General features: G+C 35.5%; 3 protein-coding genes across 5 annotated transcripts; 1 reads left to right on the top strand and 2 right to left on the bottom strand.

Annotated features, from left to right (window-relative positions):
* Positions 1–4,015: 4,015 nt before the first annotated feature.
* On the top strand, positions 4,016–14,861 carry LOC105177012 (Leucine-rich repeat (LRR) family protein). Of its 2 annotated transcripts, XM_020698800.2 has the most exons (22): positions 4,016–4,237; positions 4,345–4,408; positions 4,519–4,655; positions 4,758–4,844; positions 5,347–5,422; positions 6,617–6,691; positions 6,802–6,871; positions 6,962–7,039; positions 7,173–7,233; positions 7,345–7,423; positions 7,616–7,706; positions 8,664–8,724; positions 8,802–8,869; positions 9,047–9,117; positions 9,363–9,500; positions 10,032–10,136; positions 11,066–11,190; positions 11,848–11,944; positions 12,108–12,155; positions 12,890–12,964; positions 13,386–13,441; positions 14,408–14,861. In XM_020698800.2, the coding sequence occupies exons 1-22, from the start codon at positions 4,173–4,175 to the stop codon at positions 14,481–14,483; spliced, it is 1,803 nt and encodes a 600-aa protein (XP_020554459.1). In that variant the 5' UTR covers positions 4,016–4,172; the 3' UTR covers positions 14,484–14,861. The 2 variants fall into 2 exon arrangements, with proteins under 2 accessions (XP_020554459.1, XP_011098326.1); XM_011100024.3 differs by lacking the exon at positions 12,108–12,155 and having other exon boundaries at positions 4,019–4,237.
* Positions 14,862–15,381: 520 nt separating this feature from the next.
* LOC105177013 (Transcription factor TFIIIC, tau55-related protein) lies at positions 15,382–17,560 on the bottom strand. Of its 2 annotated transcripts, XM_011100026.3 has the most exons (5): positions 17,064–17,204; positions 16,799–16,849; positions 16,612–16,699; positions 16,473–16,524; positions 15,382–15,810 (listed from the first exon to the last, which is right to left on the bottom strand). In XM_011100026.3, exons 2-5 carry the CDS (start codon positions 16,813–16,815, stop codon positions 15,611–15,613), a joined length of 357 nt encoding a protein of 118 aa, XP_011098328.1. In that variant the 5' UTR covers positions 16,816–16,849; positions 17,064–17,204; the 3' UTR covers positions 15,382–15,610. The 2 variants fall into 2 exon arrangements, with proteins under 2 accessions (XP_011098328.1, XP_011098327.1); XM_011100025.3 differs by lacking the exon at positions 16,612–16,699 and having other exon boundaries at positions 17,064–17,560.
* Positions 17,561–18,556: 996 nt separating this feature from the next.
* On the bottom strand, positions 18,557–20,567 carry LOC105177014 (CBS domain-containing protein CBSX5). Its single transcript, XM_011100027.3, has 2 exons — positions 20,127–20,567; positions 18,557–19,572 (listed from the first exon to the last, which is right to left on the bottom strand). Exons 1-2 carry the CDS (start codon positions 20,453–20,455, stop codon positions 18,717–18,719), a joined length of 1,185 nt encoding a protein of 394 aa, XP_011098329.2. The 5' UTR covers positions 20,456–20,567; the 3' UTR covers positions 18,557–18,716.
* Between the last annotated feature and the right edge of the window lie 1,659 nt (positions 20,568–22,226).

Genomic DNA, 22,226 nt, shown 5'->3' with positions numbered 1-22,226 from the left:
CAAGTTTGCGGTGGGCTCTTAATCTACCCGCTCCATTTGTTATCCTTAGTTCTCAAGTTGATTATATTATTAATTAGTAATAAATTAAAGGGACAGATTTCATGCATACCGTCTGATATATAGCTATTTACATAAATCATCATTGCATATTGAAAAATTACACACACTCATTACCCTCTGTTTTTTTTTTTTTTTTTTTGTGAAAATTATGCATATACCCCAGAGACGTCAACAATATTATACAAACTAACTCTGCTTTTTGGCTGACATGAGTGGTTCTGTAATTATGTAAAAGATAGGAATAATTTGTATAAATATACCATAAATCAAGGAATGTAAACGTAATCGTTCCTGTATCAAATGCATACTTTAATGCGATTGATTATTTATCTTATAAATAATTAATTAAATATTATAAGTCAAATATCAAATAAACACTCCATAATAATTATTAAAAAATTAATATATCGGATGTCCATATTATATTTTAACAATTGATTACAAAATTTGAATTACATATATATATATATATATATAATTCTAATCACCGTCACAATTCAAGACAAAGTGCCAAAAAGAAAACATCACAAATATCTAACAAGAAAATAAAATTCCAACTATAGGAAACGCGGAATAAAATTGAAAAAAATGAGAAATTTGACCACCACGGACCCATATGGATGACTTTTGTGCTTTTTTGAGATTGGTAGCAACAGAATTTTTTCAAGTGGGGTGGGTGCATGTATTTGCCCATCTTCTATACTTTCAATTCCTATAATTTTAGGTCATATATATTCAGAGTTTTAACTTTTAGAGCTCAGATATATGAGTTTATGGGAAATGATTGTTAAGAAACTCATTTTTCACAGGTATTTATAGCGTTTTTAATTTTCAGTCTTCTTAATTTTTCTTTCCTCATCAATCCCATGAGTTCAACTTATTGACATCAAATTATTTTGGAATGAATTATCAATTAAAGCCAGAATAAATTGGCTAATAATTGGAATTTAAAGTAAAAGTCTATAGTAAATATGGGTTTATCTATTTTTTCGAATAATAAATTTATAAGCTCGTACCAATATGGAGCTTATGCATTTTTATGGGTCAATCCGAGATAAATATAATTCTTTTATTGGCTAAATTATGCCAAAAGCATGTTAAAAATGACATATCAGGAATCTGATCCAAGTCTAAGCCCAACTGAGGTGAGTCCAAACTACAAATCAAAGTCTGCTCATGCCTGCATTTCGGATAGTTACATATACACCCACTAGAAACTTCAACATTATTTACAAAAACTAGCTCTACTTTTCGAGAAAATACACATACCCCCCACACAAAAAAAAAATATCAACATCATTGCACAAACTATCCCTACTTCTTGCTATCATGTGTGGTTTCTATAATTATATAAAAAATAAAAATTATTTATATAAATAGACCATAAATCAAAAAGTAAATATAATTATCCCCGTTTTTTAACATTTCGAAAATTTTAGAACATCTTATAAAATATATTTTTAAAAAATCATGTAAAAAGACACAACTTCCTGAAAGAGCAATACATCTTCAAAAATTCCAAGTTGAGCAGAATGCAGAAGCGCATCAAAATGGATCATAATCCATATTAGCTGCAATCTACCAGCAAAATCAAAACACAACCACCACTTGATTCAGTGTCCCACCTCGATTATTGCTCAATTTTTGGCTAAGGGGTCGGCCCACTTAACAGCATTTATGAACTTCACATGCCAACCGTTGCTTTCAATTCTCAACCACTAGTTAAGCTACCTTTTAGCAATGCATGTTCAATGTCCTCAAGAACTCAATTTTCTCATAATAAGTGGAGAAATGTAATGTCAGGTTTGATTTAGGGAGTTAGGAAACTTTTAATTCATATCATGTCTGATCACATAATATATTATCGTGTAATTAGTGTACGGTTTAAAAAAAGTGACCGATCACATTGTAATTGTATTTATAAAGGATAATTACATTTACACCTCCTAATTAACCTATGGTCTATTCCACAAACCACATCCGTCCAAAAAGAGGGATAGTTTGTGTAATGATGCTGACATTTTTAGGGGGTGTGTGTATAATTTTTCGAAAAAATAAAGGGTGGTTCGCATAAGTGGTAATGATATTTTCATGGTTGTATGTGCAATTATCTAATAGATATGGATGGTTTGTATAAACGAACCATAAATGAATGGGGTGTAAATATAATTATCCATATTTATATAATAATAGGTGAATTCTACGACCTGACGTGAATAGGTGGATCTAGGGCGATCAGTGGTAGAGAAAATTACTGACGTTGTTAGATTGAGTTCGGATAGAACCGACTCCGGCTCTAATAAAATGTGTGCAAATTATTAGAGTGTTTGATTGTTTTGACAAGTTTTGAGGGCATTTTCAATCATTTTATGTAATTCGAGTATGGTTCCAATGTCAAAATGGAAACATATATCAAATATGCATTAGTGTAATTGGGCCTGTTATGATTATTGTTGTTGTTATTGTTATTATAATATTATGGGCCTATGCTTGCCAAGTAAATATGGCAGGTCTTATTGTTCAATTTGACCCAATACAATGAAGTAGATGACCCTTTAATAAAATTCACAATGAATTGTAACTTTTGACGATAGCTCCAAATATGCAAATACTTTTTATTTTTTTATAAAATTATAAATATATATTTTAAGATTATAGATGTAATTACAATTACGTACCATATTCAGAGGAAATAACTTATACAAACACCCCTTAAAAAATATTACATTGACTGAGGAATTGTATCTGTAATTTTACAAAAAGGGCTAAGGGCTAAAGGATGTTTGCAATGACGAAAATAAGTTATTATTTACTTATTATTGAAAATAAATTAATTTTTTTTTTTTGGTTCATGCTTTTTAAATACTTAAATTAAGAGAGTATTTATGAAAATTTCTGCCAGAAGTGGTTTTTGTCAGAAAAAGTTAAAAGTTGTAGTAGAATGAAAATTGGATAGCGTTTGTTAAAAAAATAAAAAACATAAAAAGTTAAATTGGATTTTGTGAGGAAAAACACTTCTAAAACAAGCTTGATTGATTGAAGACCTTTTTGTTCTCGAGCGTTAAAAATATATAGTTTTTGCTTAATATTTATACCTGTCTTTTGTTAATAATAATTATTTTTTCTCAAAAAATAATAACTTTTATTCAATTAATATATTTCATATTTAATTTTTAAAAATATTTGTTATTTATGTAATTAAAATATTGGACACTAATAGAAAATTTGAATATTTAATTCCATACAGCTCCCACTAATTAATAAAATTGTTCATTAGTATTCAATAAATAAAACTGTAGGATTCCCATTTTTTTTATTAATTAATTATAGGAAATTAATTTATATTTTTCTACGATGTAAGAGTAGCCTCAAATAATTTAGTAAATAAAATTCTAAAATATAAATATAAATTTAAAATATTAAGTATGTTAAAGTATAAGATTTTATTAGTGTTAGATTATTCAAATTACTTTATAAACTCTAATATCATCTCTAAATGTGCAATTTTGAAAAATAAAAAATGAAAAGAAGTAAATTTGAATTTAAATTATTATAATAAGAATAAATTAGTTCAAAAAAATTTGAATTATTTAAAAAAATATCAAAATAATGTGCTTATAGCTTTTGATTTAAAATTATTCTTTTTAGAATTTCTAGTAGCACAAGTTATTACTTTAAGTTGGAAGACAGAAGTTGAGAAGTATTTTTTCAAAGCTCTCGTAAATATTTCATAAGTTGATTTAAGCTAAAAAATTATAAATAAATTTATTTTTTTAAATACTTAAATTTTAGTTTTTTTATTTTTAAATACTTTCGATTTTTATTATTGATTAACTTATACTTTTTTAATCCTACCACAGAAACAAAAAATTATTACGAACACCGCTTAGTCGCTATTGAATACAAAAGCGTCGAGCTTTAGTAATGAAACGCTTTTCGTACCGGGTAATGCAATTGCTGATAACTGCAGGAAAAGGAACCGAAAGTAATGGCACATGATCTTCGTCTTCTGTTTCCAGAAGAACAGAGATTTGCGAGCCAACTCCAACACAAATGACTGTTCTCCTTCCGGCAATGAGCTGAAAATCTGAACTCTGAAAAATACGACCGCAATGGATCGGGTCCTGAAAGCTGCGCGAGCTTCCGGTTCTCTAAACCTATCCAATCGCTCTCTAAGGCTAGTGCCCGATATACGGATTTCGATTTACGGACTGAATTTGCATCTCGTTTTTGAGTCATTTCCTTTTTCTTCTCATTTTTCTGTATTATTATTACTGATTGCAGAGAAGTGCCGGATGAGGTTTATAAAAGTTTGGATGCGGTTGGTGATGATGAGAAGTGGTGGGAGGTAACTTGTGGATTTCCTACGTTTTGGTTATTTAGGCTAATGATCACACATACAGGCTGAAAATATGTATTAAGTAAGTGCTATTTATTGGTCACATGGCGTACTTACAGGCTGTGGAGCTACAGAAGCTGATTTTAGCTCATAATGATATTGGATCATTGAAGGAAGACCTGAAGAATTTGCCGTTATTAGTGGTACTGAATGTTAGTCACAATAAGTTGACAAGTCTCCCGGCAGCTATTGGAGAGTATGCAATTTGAACCCCCTTAATCCAATGTTTGAAATCTTTTACGTTGGAGCTGAAAGAGATTTGGAGAGCTTCTAAAATGAATTTGATCTTGATTGGCAGGCTTCACATGCTTAAATCATTGGATGTGTCATTTAATTCGATAGAGAAAATCCCTGAAGAAATTGGATCAGCAGCTTCGCTGGTGAAGTATGTGATCTTATTGTTTTTTCCTGTGTTAGTTGCTAATGATTTATTTGGTTCAAGGTCCAAGGATTTTGATGAGGAAATGGAAATGCTAGGACAGAAAACAAAGTCAGATAAATGATAGTCCCAAATTTGTTTGGTTGTATAATGATTACGTTAAGAAACAGTGGGGAATAGGGAGGTGATATACTTGTCGGTGATGGAGACAGGAATTTGCAAGCTTTTATGGCAAATGAACAAATTTCCCCCAGTTCTCTCCCATAGTATTTTGTGTTACAACAAAACAGCCACATTATTCTCCACACCATTTTCTTTCCTCTTTTTAACAATTATCCTTGCAGTCTACTGGGTGTAACTGTTTGAATAATATAGGAAATGCAGCTTCTCATGTGAACTTGATAATATTTTGGCTTTGGTTGTTTACACCATTTTATCTGTCAATGGAGATATGAGGTGTATTTGCCTGCTTAGAAAGAATGTTCTCATTCACATGTGTTCCATGCAGATTTGATTGTTCAAATAATGTGCTAAGCTCTCTCCCTTGTTCCCTTGGACATTGCATAAATTTGGCAGAACTGAAGGTAAACCTTTGTATGATGCATGCTTGTAAACATAAAGTGTGTTTTCTGATAAATTTAGGTTTTGACGCCGGATCTTAAAATTTTAAGTTTCCGGGAAGATTAGCATTTCCCTGTTCGATGTTGTGCCTGAAAACTCAAACTGGTATGTTGTCGTTAACTACTAGGCTATGCATCCAAAACTTAGGTATTCCATAGAATTTGTTAAGCAAGTTAACTCCAGTGTACTTTGAACACTCTCAAGATGTAAACAATGTGAAAAATGGCAAGGATGAAAAATTTTCATTAGATGATTTAATAATATTACAAAAGTTACTATCTGATATCAGTGCGGGCAACCTATTTGTTAGGTTCATACTTGATTTCTTGTCCCAGATCATGAATTTGAACAGACTTGACATACTCTTCAGTTTTTCGAAACAAACACATAAAAAATGTACCAATGGTCATGTGACAGGAATAATCTAGTAGTTGCTTTATTTAGTTTCAGAGGTCATATTCTTCTTTTCTAGCCTTGTATGCTGGGATTTATGATGAGGATGCACATAAGAACTGGATACTAAGAGCCCGTTTGGTTGTGTTTTCATTTTCATTTTCAGTTTCCAATATTTGGAAATGGGTAGAAATGCTTTATTGGTTTTTGTGCGAAAATTGAGAATATGTTTGGATTAATTGTTTCCAATGTAGGTATATAGGTGTGAGAATGTATATGTATTATGTGACAGATGACCAAATTGATTGAATATGTGAAATTATAAAACAATCAAAGTGATTCTTGCCATTTGAAATAATTTTAATTGATTTGAGACAAGAAAAGACATGCTGACAAGATAAGACAAGTATGACAAACCCATGTGACCTATAATTTCAAAAATTTGAGAATTAAAATAGGAATGCATTCTCAATGAAAATGGCTTGACCAAACAAAATCCCAACTACCCAAATAGTGAAAAGTGGAAAAAATCTCATTGAAAACACAACCAAACAGGCTCTAAGTTTTATGATTTTTGTTCCCTTAACGTATACAATATCTCAGATGGATTTAGTTGCAGAGACATTCTCAGTTTCAGCACCTTCACTAGCTTCGGTTTATAATTATATTTCTATCAACCTCCAGTAGTTTACTTTTGTTCGTTACATATTGGCCGCTTTCTTTAAGTCATACTTTCTACTAGAGCTTTTTGGTGATTTTCTCAGGCATCAAACAATAAAATTTCCAGCTTGCCAGAAGAACTAGCAAATTGTTCAAAATTAACAAAGTTGGACATAGAGGTATGGGAAGCTTAACCAAACTATTTCATGGATCTATTATTTTCTCCATCTGCCATACGTATGTCAATTAAGAACTTTACGTTTAATCATGTTATTCATCTGTTTGGCAGGGAAACAAGCTAGAAATGCTGTCTGATAATTTCATTGCATCATGCACTATGCTTGTTGAACTCAACGCTTGTAAAAACCTGTTCAGATTCAACTCTGTTATTTAGTTTATTGCAGTTTGATATATTTCTGAAGCGTCCCCACTTTTTTACTTTTTTAAAGCTAAAAACTTACTAAGCAGTCTGCCGGAAAGTATTGGACGCCTTTCACGTTTAGTTAGGCTTGATCTTCACCAAAATAGTAAGTCATTCCAGTCCTGATATGGGCTATTTGTTGTCTTTCCATGTGCTGAAAGATCTGAAGTTTAACTATTCTTGTCAGTCTGTTACTGGCTGTCCGTTATGCTCTGGCTGATACAATATATATTCTGCAGGAATTTCCTCGATCCCGTCATCAATAAAAGGCTGCTCATCCCTTCTAGAGTTTTACATAGGGTCAGTTAAATTTTTTTGACATACATATGCTTTACTGTTCTGAGATTCAGGAATATCCATTTCTAAATATCCCCACCCTTTTCCTTTTCTTGGATTTTTCTCTTTCTACAGGAGCAATGGGCTGTCTCTATTACCTGCAGAAATTGGATCATTGACTCAGCTGGGGACATTTGATCTGCATTCAAACCAGGTAGTTATTACAAATCACAATTCAGTGTTGCTCCAACATAAATTTCTGGAACTTTCTGGGAAGAAGGGACTCCCTCCAATGTTGTATAAAAGTTTGATTTTGGTTTTGTCCAATTCTTCTGAACTTCTTTCATTATGGAAATCTTGTATATTAGGTGGTGTTGTGCATTCAATTTTCTCTTTGTTGATGTAGTTGAAAGAATATCCTGTGGAGGCATGCAGCTTGCATCTTTCTGTCCTTGACCTGTCTAATAATTCACTGTCTGGTTTGCCTGCTGAGATTGGTAAGGTTAGCATCTTATTTCCTAATAAGCATGAACAGACAAAATTGATCATATTGTTTCTTGCCAAATGTTCCTAAATTGTAGACTTAATGTGTGGCTCTAAAGACAAACCTACCCATAATGATCAGAGCACTTCCAATTTTTTCTTTAGTGTCATGTTTATAGGTGTACCATGTTATGTGTAATTCTGTATGGTGGTTCATGGTTGAGCCAATGTGGTCTGGCCGACTAATGTTGAAGAGCAGAAAACAGAGGAGAATCTTTTGCATCCACTTCCTTTGTTGCAGACTAGCAGAAGATGGCAGCATTGTTATCTGGTCTGATTGGATTTTTCTTTGACTATCCTGTCTTTTAAGTGATACAATATCAAATAAAAACTGGCATATTTATTTCCTTGGGATTAAGGAACGTGTTGCGGTTTATAAAGTTCAGCTATAACCATGTCATGGATGCTTTCATCTGTTCCACCAAGACTACTGGACTCAAGAATTAAAATCATATACTGTGGTATACCCCACACACTTTCACGTCCGGCAACTGAGTGTTTGCTCTTCTTCCTCTCTCTCTCTCTCTCTCTCTCTCTTTAGTCCTTCGTGGAGAGCTGCGCCTTGATTTGATTTTGGAAGAATATATGGTTAGTTTACTTGATGAAGGGGGGATCAGTTCTCGATATAATGTGTATGCTAACGATATTAACTCATTGCTTTTGTGCTTTCCCGTGATTCAGTAGAAAAATTTAGGGATTTGACTTGGATTTGGGAATTTTATTACTCATGTCTGTGTTTCAGTCTACTTTCTAGTAACTCCACTCAGTTCAGCTAAACCTTGTCCTATACTTTTAGTTCTAAGTATTTTATGAAAAATGTTAGAAGCCGTCTAAAATGTTTTTGTTTCCGCTCCATTGATAATATCTTTAAAATGTAAAGAAGCTAATTTGAGCTACAATGTCATATCTAGGCTTGATGACAACACTGCGGAAACTTATACTTACTGGTAATCCGATGCGGACGCTTCGGAGGTATGAACGTGTTTTGTTATCTGAATTAGCATGCTCCTGCTTGTTTAAGTGTTGACTAAACAATTTGTTCTCATCAGTTCTCTGGTACATGGACCTACACCTGCTCTATTGAAGTATCTCCGAAGTAGACTCCCAAAGGATGAAGGTGAACTTGGTTCTGATTGTTGTTGAGCCTTCTTAATCGTGAACCCTGAATGTTGATGTTGATCCAACTTGATTACTTGAATTGCTCTGTTTTTTGCTTTCTAGATTTCATGTTAACCTGCTGCAAGTTGGTTTGTCAAATGTCTGAGCATCTATATGAATCATTTTTTGCATGTAGAATCTGAAGCTGCCACAGCTGTGAAAGAGGATGTTGTTACCAGAGCTGCACGCTTGTCCATTGGTTCAAAGGTAATCTCCCTCTGGTATAGGTGATGATATCATCTAAATGGAGATTTATCTAGTAGCATATAGACACAGTGATCAGCATGTACATATATGAGCTCTGTGTTACTTGAAGCAAAAGTGTATTCTGATACCAGGTCTATATTCAGTTTCAGTACTGCATTATTCTCGCTTCAGTCTCTCTTAATTCTGCTTTTATCATCTGTCTGCAGTCCAAGGGATTTAGTATCTCCAACATTATTAATTTTCAGGAACTTTCTTTAGCTGGGCTAGGATTGGGAGCTCTCCCATCAGAAATATGGAAGTCGAGTGATATTACGAAAGTCGATCTGTCGGGGAATTCAATCGAAGAGTTGCCATGTGAGCTTAGATCGTGTGTGTCCCTTGAGGTAAACATTATTTAGATTGCATCCTTTTGCTAATATAAAGGCCTGGGTTTGGGGTTGAAGAAAATGAAAATGCGTCTCCTGATATAAATAGCTACTCGGCAATGCATCCATGTGATTGAATCTGATCTCAAACTTTTGGTATCTTTCAGTTATTGTATCCACATGTGTCAGTAGGCCTACTTAATCAATTGAATTTTGTTTAGCTTTCTGTCAAAGCAATTTAATCTTCTGGATTATCTTTTATTTGGAGGCTATTCTTGATCGGCTGATCTCAGCCTGTAGTCTGGTGGTTGCTATTATTTCAGTATTGTGATCCATGTCATCCCCAAACTAAGTTTAATTCCCAGCATATGCAAAATTGCCTCTAGTAAATTTGATGCAATCTAATTTTTGTATTAGGATCATATCACTCTTAATTCTGCAGAATTGCAGGCAGTCTTTGTATTCCATGTTGGTTTAGAAACTTACACACTGAGAAAGTCCAATGTGCTACTTTTGAAATGTTACTCATCAAATTGGTTTGAGTTGCAGGCTTTAGTTTTGTCCAAGAACAAGATAAAAGAGTGGCCTGCTGCAGTTCTGGCTTCCCTTCCTAGACTTTTGTGCTTGAAACTGGATGGGAATCCACTCAGAAAGGTGTGGTTTTAATATGGAAATGATATCTTGTTCCATAGTCTTCTTTGGGTTCTGCGAATCATGTTTCATCTTGCCTTTTGGAAAGGGGAACAAATCATGCTAAAGGCAATTCTTGCTAGTAAATGAATATCTTTTGTCAGAATGGAACATTGCTTCAGTCATTTTTAGACCAGTGATCTTTCTCCTAACTCACAAATAAAAGTGTCAATGAAATCCTGAGTTGTGAGAATATATTGTGAAGCCTAAAGCTGATCTGTACACTGCCCGCCAAGTTATTATGCTTTTAGCCTATAAGATATCTGATATTCATATTTGGGCAGTTTTATGTGAAATTGTCAATGAGTCTTTAACCAGTAATGTTCAATCATGTTATAAGTATCATTGTTCCTCATCCTGGATTTACTTCTAAATCCATTTTGTGAATGGTTTAAATAGGAGTCTTTGACCAAGATAAATAATGAATTTCACGAATTGAATCTTCAAGAGCTCTTCAGTAATGCATTACAGAATAGAGGTGCTAAATGTGTTCTTACCCTCCAATTGATGGAAATATAATATAATTAGAATTGGCTGTTCCTTTCTTCATGATTCCGATTATTTGGCTCACATCATGTTAGATTACAAGCTGTATAATCATCGCACACCACGTTATAGCAGGTCTTAATAGTAGGAAAGGATGATGATCCTTGTGACTATATCTGATGAGTATGTTTAAAAGTGGTAATCTATATCTGAGAAGCTTAGTAGCTTCTATTGTAGGACTTGCATTTTCCCTAGAGTTTCACACATCTGTTCCTTAAATTATCAAAGAAATTAGACTCCGAACTACTGTCTGGCATGATCTTCATGTGTAACATTTTCTGTCGTGCCGCATCTGCCTAACATCATTATATCTATTTATTCCTGAGATTTCACTTTGTTTTAAACAGATCCCATCAGATGGTTTTCGAGCTGCTTCGAAGCTTCAGATTCTAGATCTCAGTGGCACCTCAGGTTCTTTACCAGAAAATCCAGCATTTTCGAGCTTACCAGAGCTGCAGGAGCTTTACCTGAGGTTTGTTTATAGCATAGGTGTAGGGATAACAACATGTCAGTTTTGCCAAAACCTGAGTCCCATTTTGCCAAAAGATTTCTGTACCGTGGATTGAAGCCGGACCTAATGGGTTCGATGCTTTAGACCTACGAAACCAGCTTTATCATTAAAAAATATCTTTCCATATATAATTTTAACAAAAATATCATCACAATTTTGTAGATATGAGAAAATTATATTTTTTAACAAGGAACTACCTGTTTAAAAATTTATATGTGTTCGTTTTAATTTCTGAAACATAAAAATTGAAAACATATATGCTACTTTCACACAAATTAAAGTATAAAATGTATTTCATGTAATCATACATTATTATTTTGATTAAAAGAGTGTTATGTTATGATTTATATGTGAGTATATATGTAAAATACATGTAGTTCTAGATATATATAACATAAAAATATGAAATAATCGTATAAGTGCAGTAACTTAATTGGTTGGGTTTAGGTCGGCTTCCGGTCCAAAACCTAAAATCCGAGACTCACCATATTCAAGGTAGTCTCGAGACGGGTTTGGTTTAACCCGTTAAACGTGAACCCATTGCCATCCCTAGGTAGGTGTCACAACTTGCTTTCTCTGCAAATTAAAGTTGTTTATTTTTCCTATATGATTGGGCAGACGGATGCAGATATCAACTTTTCCTTCGGACATAATTACTTTACAACAGTTACGGATTCTTGACTTGAGCCAAAATTCCCTTCAGTCAATTCCAGAGGTCATACTTCTCTCTCTCTCTCTATATATATATTTACATATATATATAGCTATGTACGTGTGTGTGTGTGCATTTGCATAAGGTCTATAGACATTGTGCAAATTACTTCTCTCCATCTCTGGTAGGATATTTTGCACTAATTAGACCTCTCCCATTTTAACAGCTTGACGAATGGCATTTCTTGCATCTTGTATATGTAATGATAAATATTGTAAGTGCAGAGTAAGAGTTTGTACTGCCTATTATTTACATTTAATGGTTGTCTATTGAGGTGTACACTCCAAAATTGGAGTGCCTACTCTTCAGGGGAATTGGTTGGTTTATGACTTGTTTATCTCTAAATTAAGGTCATTTTCCAGATTATCTCTATATATTGATCAAAAGGCGTGAAAATTAGATTTCATTCCTTTTTTATGTGCCAATAACAAAAATTTAAGAGGATATGCATAGATTTTGGAGCTACCTTGTTCAGCTGTTTGCATTTGAAAAATATTGAAGCAATAAAGGACCAAATGTTAAGGGTAGTTCAGATAGATCCAACACTTTTGGGAAGAAGATCTGCCTCCAACTCTAGGATTCTACCTTTCACCTTTTATCCTTGACCACAGTATTGCAAGATTTTGGCCCAGGCACGGGAGTATATATAGCACACTATTTTAGGTCTTTAGCAAATTATCTTCACCTTGTTTTTGTTACAACTATTGCTTTCACTTATGTTATTATCATTGCTGCTCTTATAGTGGTGATTATTTCTTTTTTGGTACACTTATAGTTGCAATTATTGCTATCACTAGTTGTAACAACTTTTGTTTGCAGATGATGTTCTATTGTAGCTGTTTAGCTCTCACTTTACCGGTTTACAGCTTAGAAATTAATGATTTTAGACTGCATTGTATTGTTATGAAGCCCATATCATAGAACTGATTGCATTTCATTTGTCTGCAGAGCATTAAGGATCTTACTTCTCTTACGGAGCTCAACCTATCAGACAATAATATTTCTTCTCTTCCACCCAATCTGGTTTGTCCAGAAATCCCTTTTTGTTTTCCAGTTTGCTTTTTGTTTGCTGTAAGCTGGATGATTAGCTGACTTTATCTGCCTGTGAATTAGTTTATCCCCAATAAAGGATGATATTTGTTTTCCTCATTATGTTTCACAAAAAGTAAAATTTATATGAGACACTATTAAGTTGACTGCCGTAAATTGCCAAATAATTGATGTTCTTTTAGTGGACTACTTGAGGTTACTGACTTTCCTTCATTTGGGATCTTGGTTTTAACTGAAATTTGAAAGATTAGGTGGGAGTTGAAATTATTTGAGAACCATGCAATGTGACTGGACATGTTTTGCACGCGATTCTTTCCTTTCTCTGCCGTGCATGAGGAACTCTTTATTGTTCTTATTTTTATAGAATTGATTGCTTGAATGGCTGATTTCGCAGGGTTTGCTTGAACCCCACCTGAAGATTTTGAAACTTGACGGAAACCCATTGAGAAGGTACTCTGAATTTTGTGCTAAAATTTGGGTTAGTGGTTGCAATTAAATCCTCGTTAACTTCTCGACAGTCCCAATAAAAAAATGCTTTTAAATTCTGTGATGTCTAGCCTAAGAAATGTTAGTCGAATCAGAATCAAGAATAGATATAAATGATAAAATTTATAAGGATATGAATTTCTTAAGCTAGTAAATGAATGGCCTGTGGGCTGCTTTCAATCCTCTAAGGTGAACTTGATACTTTTATGTTAACGCTTGCTTGAAAGCTCCCAATTACTGGATGGTATGACATTCACGTGATGGCTTTCCACCCGGCTTTAAGCTTTCCTATCAGTTTCTGACCTTTCTGAAGTCTGAGTCCCCTTTTCAAGCAGCCTTGAGCATTTTGTTTTACATTAAACAAGAATATATCCAGCTATGCCCTAGTAAGGGTTACCCTACCATATTATTAATCACTAGAAAGGGAAAAATCTTTAGAATGCTCCTCTCTATCTTTCCTCTCTCAATCAAGGCACTGGAATCTGGTAACAAATGGATTTTTACTATATTTCTTCTTCCCCCATCTTTTTCGAGCCTACAACAAACTTTTGGAAAGTGTATTGTGTATTGTCAGTGATATCTGAAATTGACTCATTTTTTGAGAGGAAAATCACCCTAATTTTTATGTTATTAGAAAAGGAGGTCGAGTGCTAAATGCACAGAAACAAGTGCCATCTACTGGGAATCTGTGTGAAACTTAGTAGTCCTTTTGTATGTCATTCCAGTACATGTAAAAAGAGTTGATAGGTCTGGTAAAATCCATATTTATATTTATACACAAATATGTGAAAGGAATGGAGTATATGACGAGCTTTGTGAATCACAAATTTTTAAAACGCCTTATCTGTAACAAGTTGGAGATGAAGGCATCAGACAAAATACAATTACTCATTTTGGACTGACAGCTGTTTGGCTTTCATGCTTATGCAGCATCCGAAGGGCAATTTTGGACCGAGGAACAAACGCAATCTTGAAGTATTTGAAGGAGAGAATTGTTGAGCAGTAAAAAGTTTGTGCTCTCTCCATGACTCCAATGGCAGATCTGATTTCTTGTTCGTTTTACTTTGTGCTCTCTCCATGACTCCAATGGCAGATCTGATTTCTTGTTGGATTGATGAGCTGAGTGGGAATTTCTCCATCTTCTGTTTCAATTTTCATGGTTCTCTTGGTGTGTAATATATAATTCTTTTTTATATGTTTATGTTGTACCATAGTATTTCATTAAGCTGGATTTCCATGTAAACTTAAGTATTACGTACTGTATTTTGTGTCTGTGTGTATCGAGATGTGTGTAATCAAACCATTGTGTTCTCGTACTTACCATTTAAATCCCCTGAATGTAACATGCAACTAATAACATTTTACTTGATTCTCATTTCGGAAAGTGAAAGTACTATTCCTGGGTGATAATAGTGTCTAAGATTACAATGCTGCAGCTGCTTTTAGATAACCAAAACAGTGCGGTTGAGCTATTTGGATGACCAGATTATCAGTCCATGAGTAGTGGGTGTGTCGTGTCACAGTATCAAAATTCTGGCCTTGTGTTATACCAAGCCGTGGGAAGTAACTATCAAGAGGCTTTCGCTGGTGGGAATGTATAACGAACAACCAGATGTTGGAACGGAAAAGCTGTTTGTGCTTCTGAGAACAGCGAAATATTCTCTTTCAAGAAGTGAAATTAAAATTTTAATGAATAGTTGAAAATTCGTATTCTCGGGATGAACTTGTATGAGGAGCCCGCAGGTGTTATCCCAGGGAAACCTGAGAACGAAATAGACTCAAAATAGAATCCTCCAACACAAAATTCGCCCATGAGCAGGCGAACTGTGGAAAGGATTGTTGGGATAGCAATGGGTTCTAATTGATTGCCGACACAAAGACGTCCATGCCGAACTTAAAGGGTCTTCAGGGAATCAGACCTATGTAACACTTTATAGGAGATGAAGTATTCATAACTACAATCATTATAAGCAAAACGATATTTACACCTCTGACCTCTTACATTTCAGGGTGTCGAGACTACTGAATCCTATTGATGTAAGTCCTGTAAAACTTACATGCTAACCTAATGCCACATCCCACTTCAAATAACATGAACGAGGCTGATAATCGGTCAGTACATCCTCTCATACATCAAGATGGCTTATTGTCTTGTTTGTCTGCTACACCTTTGTTGTCGGCTTCCAAAAATAGTCTGAACTTAAGAACCTTATTTAGAGTTGCTACTGCATTAACTTGCTTGGCTGGGGTTTGCTTGGGGTCGACTATGCATCTTCCAGAGAAAAGGTTTGTTTCTGATGGACCTGCCTCTTCGTGAACAATAGGCGCTTCATCTGCAAAAGAAATCGTATATTAGAGGGCAAAATGGACTCTTCCACACCATTGAAGTTCCATGTCTCTGCAAAGTGTTTCTATGGTAAAGAAAGCCAGCACAATTATCAGGCTTTTGTATGTGTTGCGAATAAGAAAAGGGCACGATAAAATGAAAGAACAAGCAAGAAGGGAAAAGGTGGCTTTAGGAAATGTCTGCAATTATGGCACACAAGAATCTTCCTGTCAGGTGCATCCAACTGTATAAAATGGATATGCATTCTCAATATGAAACATCTTGATGCATTATGACCAAACAAGAATTCACCTGTAGAACAAAAGCATTCAATTCTAGTGTTGTTTTCTGTATTCACTAGCACTGAAGTGCCTAGCAGAGTCACAAACAAGGCAGTAAGACCATTTGTCTGCTAGTGAACACATGCTTAGACCAGAAACTCAAACAAATAATAGGGAAAAAACAATCAAGAAGTGCCCAATTCTCAACATGGACTTTTATTAGATAGGATACAGTTTGTGGGTAGGTTCTGAGTAAAGGAGAAAACAGAGGATGATTGTAACACGGTTGCACTTATGGAAACTGCAACAAGCTAGAGTAAAGATGGAGATTTTAATACGTAAATTTCCGTGACTAGCTCCTCCTTACAAAAGAGAAGAAGTTCCTCACCACTTTCATTGAAAACCAGACAGGTCCCAATTGTTTCTTCGTATTCTCCAATCTGAGATACAAGACATTATATTAATCTACAACCAAAACTTCCATGTAAAGACTGCAAATTATATAAGGGTTAGCAATGTGTTCCTACATTCATCAATTTATCAAACGTAAAAGACATCTCGAAAGTAGTTCTGTGAAGTGGATACTCTTCACCATTTGTACAAAACAGAGATATCCTAAAACCTCAAACAAAACGCAGAACATCAGTTACAGAAGAAACATTCTTGCTTCCTAGCACCAATAGAACAATAGAATTTAGATAGTCCTTCACGTACCAGCTTAATTTTGTCATCTATTGTCAGAATTGGGTTGAGTGTATCCAGACCCTGCATTAAGGAACACATAAAACTTCAATTATTTAGCTGAAAAATACTGCAATATGAAAAACTTGGAACTCTGCATAGACAATTCATCCTCATTTCCCCATTGTTTTAGATTCTTCTTCAGAGAACAAAATTCCGCACAGACGATTATGAGCTGAAAATTTAGAAGAAGAGCAACTTTGGAGTAATTATAAATAATACGAGGTTGAAGCAATACCGAGAGTACGTATGGCGCGTTTGGCGGAATCTGAACATGGTCCGAAACGCCGTCCAAATCAAGCAGAACATACTCTTCTTCTTCCTCCGCTTCTACTTCTTCCTTTTCTCGTACCTCGGATTCAGATTCCTTCATTTCAAGAGAAAAAGGGCTTCTTTCTCAAGAATCCTGCTTTCCAGTTTACAATAAACAACAGTAACGATAATAGGATAAAGAATCCAAGTACGATTGCGATGAACTTCTTCCGGAAGATCCCTGATTCTCAATTTGGGGATTAGGGTTTATGAAGCCGGAGATTGGTGCTACTCAGCCCCACGCGCCCGACGGGTGGTTTGGGGTTGGGAGCCGAGTGGGAAGAAGGCCGCCGCAGTATAAGGGGTTAGGCGGTTTGATTTGAAAACGGAGAGGACTGAAGACACAGTATTGGCTTTTTTGGGGGTTGTTTTGAGATTAATCCAAAACTAATGCTAAATGTTGTCCCAATGTTTGAACCCATTTTTGGGCCATCTTGCTTCATTTGTTTTCCCCCCACTTAACGTTACAATATATATATACTATTCGTTGTTATACGTGATTCTCACGAATATATAAAAAAAAAATCATTATATGAAATGAAGAGAAATTATTAAAATTGTTTGCGATAAAAAATATGAGGTACATTGACGAAGAAAACATAAATTATAATTAGAAATTTATAAAAATATGAAAGTTTGTAAATTCAAATAGATTGAGAAGCTGAGAGAGAAAAAATAATTTATAATTATAGATTATTAAAAATATGAAAGTTTGTGGGGAAAAAAATATGAAAAATGTGAGAGAGAAACATAGATTAGTGGGTTGAGAGAAAAAAAAATATAATTATATAATTATTGAAAACATTGAAATTACTATTTCGATCATTTTTTAATGGAAGAAAAAAAATTATAGGGTAAATTTGGATATTAAAAAATAAGTACGCCAAAAGAGGTTTTTTTTTTTTTATAATAGTATAGATATTTTTTATTTTTTCACTATTTCTTTCGTCTCTTGCAAAATAAATTGCATAATAGGATTTTTTACGAGATAATTAACTTTTCGTTCTCTAATTTTACTATTAATTTTATTTTGATTATGAAACAATGAGACGACAACTTTGGTCATTAAATTGTCACTTATTTTACCAAACTAGTGTTTTGCGTGGAATGGCTGTTAAAATGGATGAGAAAAATGAATCCAAGGGAAGATGGCCCTGTTCTCTATCTATGATTTGCAAGTTTTTTTTAGATATTCTAGTGGAGATGCCCCCAAAATTGCAATCGCAGACACGAATTTTTGTGTGAATTGCCCATAACTAGTGTTTGGGGGTTGAGGTGGGTTAAGCGTAGACATAATGCAACATGTACCTAAAAGCATCAGACCCCTTCTCACTTTGTACCTGCAATTATTGTCTTCACCTAAACATAGAAATAGTTCTAAAGCAACTGTTTGTATTAAATAGTGTCAAAAGAAAGGCAAACCAGCAAGCAGTGTTCAATATAATCGAAACCTCAAGTCTCACAAGAACTTCAGTAAACTTCCAAGTACAGGCTCATATTCACAATATGTTCCTCCCTTTTTCTATTGTTTTATCACTCTTACTCTACCAAGAATACTGATCTCTCTCCTCAGAGTTGATCAGATCATAGACGCCAAATGTTTGCGAAAAACTTCCAACATCTTGGCAAAAGTTACAATCCCAACTATACTGCAGTCATCTTCAATCACCCAAATGTAATTCACACGGTGCGTTATTGCCTGGATCATGACCGCCACCAAAGAACTCCCTGGATGGCACACAATTGCCTCGGTCCTCCTCCTCCTCCGGGCTGACTGGCTGCTCGACCGGCTATACCGGTCAGGCCTAGACAATGCCTTGGTGGGAAGTGGCAATTCCTCATCAGAGGAGGAGGAATTGGACGGGTCCACACTGAATGGGCTGATCATGAATTCCTTCAGCATTCCGTCTAAATTTCTCTCCTTCAGCCTAGCCTCCACGACTCTAATCAGTTCCTCCGGAGGCCCACAACTGTCAGTGTAGGCCATGAGATCCCCGGCCGACAGAGTTGTGATGGCAGCTGCGGCCGTCTCATCGCAGCAGGCCAGAGTGAAGGGGGAAATCTCGCCTATCAGTGTACCTTCATTGTCAACCACTGCAACCGAAGTTTGATCCACAAGGGAGCGTGAAATGGCCCCAATTGCTGAAGAGGCCGGGCGATAGTACTCTACAGACAGGAAATCATTGCTTATGGTGCCGAGGGCGTCGACTGAGAGCATCGGAATGGGAGAGAATAGGCTGATTGAGCTGAGAAGGAACCTGATTATATCTTCTTGTGTTAGCCAGCAGAACTCTTGGCCGTTGTGAATGGTCGGGCTAATGGAAGCCGAGGATTTCTGAAGTTGCCTTCTCTTTGAAATGCTGGTGGTGCTGCTCTTTATAGGGACAACAAGGTTTTGGGCACCTTGGAGGGTAAGATCTATGGCTTCTAGTAAGCTGCAAACGCAAAAGCAACAAACTTTGAGCTTGATATCAAAGCGTTTACACGATTAAATCAAAGAATAAAACAAACAAAGGCAAAATCTCATTTTTGGTGCTATTCTCATTTTTGTCCCGAGCTTTACGGGCTCAACAAAATTGAATTTAGAGTTAATCTGTCATCGATTAGGAAAATATATGGATTATTTTATCCAAGAAAACTACTACAATTTAGCACCCAGAAAAGGAAAACATCAACATGTATTACATTGAAGGAGACAGAGCCAAAAAGGAGAACGTCCATCATCACAAAATTTCTCTGTCCAAATCGAACTATTCGCAGTTTAGATCCTCTAGTGATGATTCTAAAATTCCCAAGTTTCAATTTTTCAATTTATGAATGATTTTAAGAATCAGCACCATCCTACGTGGCAAAATTGAATCCATTCAGATTTAGAGCCCTGTAACCTAATCAAAAGCTAAATTTGGCAAGACCGTGCATCAATAATAAAGCTCCAAAAAACTCAAAAAAAAGAATGAAATCACTCCAGGATCCAAGAAATTCACAATACCTCGAAGAGGGTTCAAGGTGCCTCACCAAGCCCTTGACACTCGGCAGCAAAACAGACACCGGAGACTTCAAAGCCAAACCCGGCGCAGACAAATTCTCCTCTCTGCAAAGATAGCAAATCACATCCACCATGCAGATCTTCCCCACGCACACGCAGTCCAGATTTCTCCTCGACGAGTGGTCGCAACTCCAAACGCTGATAAAATCCTCGGGGGAGGCCTTGAGGGCGGCAATGGCGTCGGCAACGGTGGCGGAGGAGGACAGCGAGGGCAGCGGCGGCTTGCCTAGGCAGAGATCAGCCACCTCATACGCCAACAAGCGAACTGCCATGCAAAAAACAGAGAGAAAACTCAAAGGGAATCGAGAATTTCTCGGCGGAGAAATGAAGCAAAGTTTTTCGAGAGAAGGAAAACAGAAAGCGAGATAGTGATCAGATAAGAACATGAGATGCGCATATTTATAGGGTCTCCGGAAACCCAATTGTACTGTACGAGGGGGATATACGGTATTAGAAAGTGAAGAGGAGTGGGGTCTACTGTCCAGGCTGTGAAGGACTGTGGACCCCACTTCTCACTGATTGTCCTTTTTGTCCTTCACTGAAATCGCCAACTCACAACACTCGCTGATGTGATTTTTATTAATTCACATATTACCAATAATTGGTATATCAAATCTGTGCAATTATATCTACCAAGTTTATCTAATTACATACATATATATATATTTGTTCTAATATAAATATGAAATATAGAATAAGGCCTTTACATGTCTTCATTCTTGTAGATTCAATTGTTGGTAGTTTATTTTTTCATATTAGCATTCTTTTCTTATCAAATAAGTTTTCAGCAAATTTAGTGTCTTTTTCTGTCATGGAGTTTAACAGGAATGATTGATTTAATTTTATTTGAAAATATTTTAAATGGACACTTGACTTTGTTCATTTAGATGAGAAAATCCATAAACCTCAAGCTCTTCTGGTGGAAATATCATTTTCACTTATGGCGGACACAAGTGGAGCTTCTCTTGAGGCAACTTTAATTTTGTTGAAATTACCATATCAGGTCTCTGCAGCTTCATGAAATGGAATGCTGGATGAGACCCTTTCCCTACAGTTTCTGGAGCGGCTGATATGAATTTTAGCTCCAGAATATCTTTTCGTTTTAAATGAGGATTGTTTTGTCATGAATCATAGACTCCCCCACTAATCCATTCTGAAAGCTTTAAAATTTTTAGAAAACTTGGTAACATAGTATGAACTGAAGTTAGTACCCCAAAATAATACCACTCTCGGACATGTTTTGGTTGGAACATTTCTAATATAACATTTCTAACGTACAGGTTCAGGTATGGGCCTGCTTGAAAGTTCTCTTTGTAGGGGTTTTTCTTGTAGATCTTGCATCTGTTCGTCTAGATCCCTAGGATGAAGTCCTTGTCAGTCCGGTTCTCTGTCCAGATTTCACGATCTGGCTTTTGATTTGGACACGATCTTCTCCTGAAAAAGGTTCGTCTGGAACTCCTACGGTAGGAGTCACTACTCTACTTTCTCCTATTTCTTGGCTCACTTGAGTCTCCTATAATAGTTGAAAAATCATTGTTATGACAATAAAGAGGGGTTTGTTTGATCTTACATATCGGCCTCTTCATATTTTTTTAGATAGATGCTTGATAACACCAATCCTTCAACTTGTCTTTTTAAGAAAAGATATCCTTCTTGCAATTGAATCCAGTTGTCATTCGAGTACTTTGTATGAGTAGATCAACATTTCCCTCCATGGACTGCAGATCTTTGCAGAAAACATTGGAGCGACTACTTCTGTTGTTACTCCACTCTGGAAGAAATACTTTAGAAACTAGTAGATATATTCATCTTCTGCACAAATACTCCTTAATTCTAGGCTAAAAAGAGCTTGTGCATACTCTCTAGCCTTTTTTGCTCTACAATCCTCGAAACATCCATATCCGATGAAGTGTATCTTAATAAGCGTTCCTTGTCGATCTGTTATTGCATTCTTTGAATCTCTGGCAAGGATACTGGCTTTGTATCTTCTTGGGTATTGTCCCATCTGATCTTCACAGAACCCTCCAAGCTCAACTCCACTAG

The sequence above is a fragment of the Sesamum indicum genome, linkage group LG13, assembly GCF_026168435.1.
Source record: "Sesamum indicum cultivar Baizhima isolate 11 linkage group LG13, ASM2616843v1, whole genome shotgun sequence".
NCBI classification, from domain to species: Eukaryota; Viridiplantae; Streptophyta; class Magnoliopsida; order Lamiales; family Pedaliaceae; genus Sesamum; species Sesamum indicum.
This window is presented reverse-complemented; position numbering and strand designations above follow the sequence as displayed.

Coding starts and splice junctions, on each gene's coding strand:
- LOC105177012 (XM_020698800.2), top strand. CDS start 4,173: ATGGATCGGGTCCTGAAAGCTGCGCGAGCTTCCGGTTCTCTAAACCTA. Junction 6,872..6,961: donor GCTTGTTGAACTCAACGCTT/GTAAAAACCTGT, acceptor ACTTTTTTAAAG/CTAAAAACTTACTAAGCAGT. Junction 10,137..11,065: donor ATGGGAATCCACTCAGAAAG/GTGTGGTTTTAA, acceptor TGTTTTAAACAG/ATCCCATCAGATGGTTTTCG.
- LOC105177013 (XM_011100025.3), bottom strand. CDS start 17,198: ATGAAGGAATCTGAATCCGAGGTACGAGAAAAGGAAGAAGTAGAAGCG. Junction 16,850..17,063: donor ACGCGCCATACGTACTCTCG/GTATTGCTTCAA, acceptor TCCTTAATGCAG/GGTCTGGATACACTCAACCC. Junction 16,525..16,798: donor TAGATGACAAAATTAAGCTG/GTACGTGAAGGA, acceptor CTTGTATCTCAG/ATTGGAGAATACGAAGAAAC.
- LOC105177014 (XM_011100027.3), bottom strand. CDS start 20,455: ATGGCAGTTCGCTTGTTGGCGTATGAGGTGGCTGATCTCTGCCTAGGC. Junction 19,573..20,126: donor CACCTTGAACCCTCTTCGAG/GTATTGTGAATT, acceptor TTGCGTTTGCAG/CTTACTAGAAGCCATAGATC.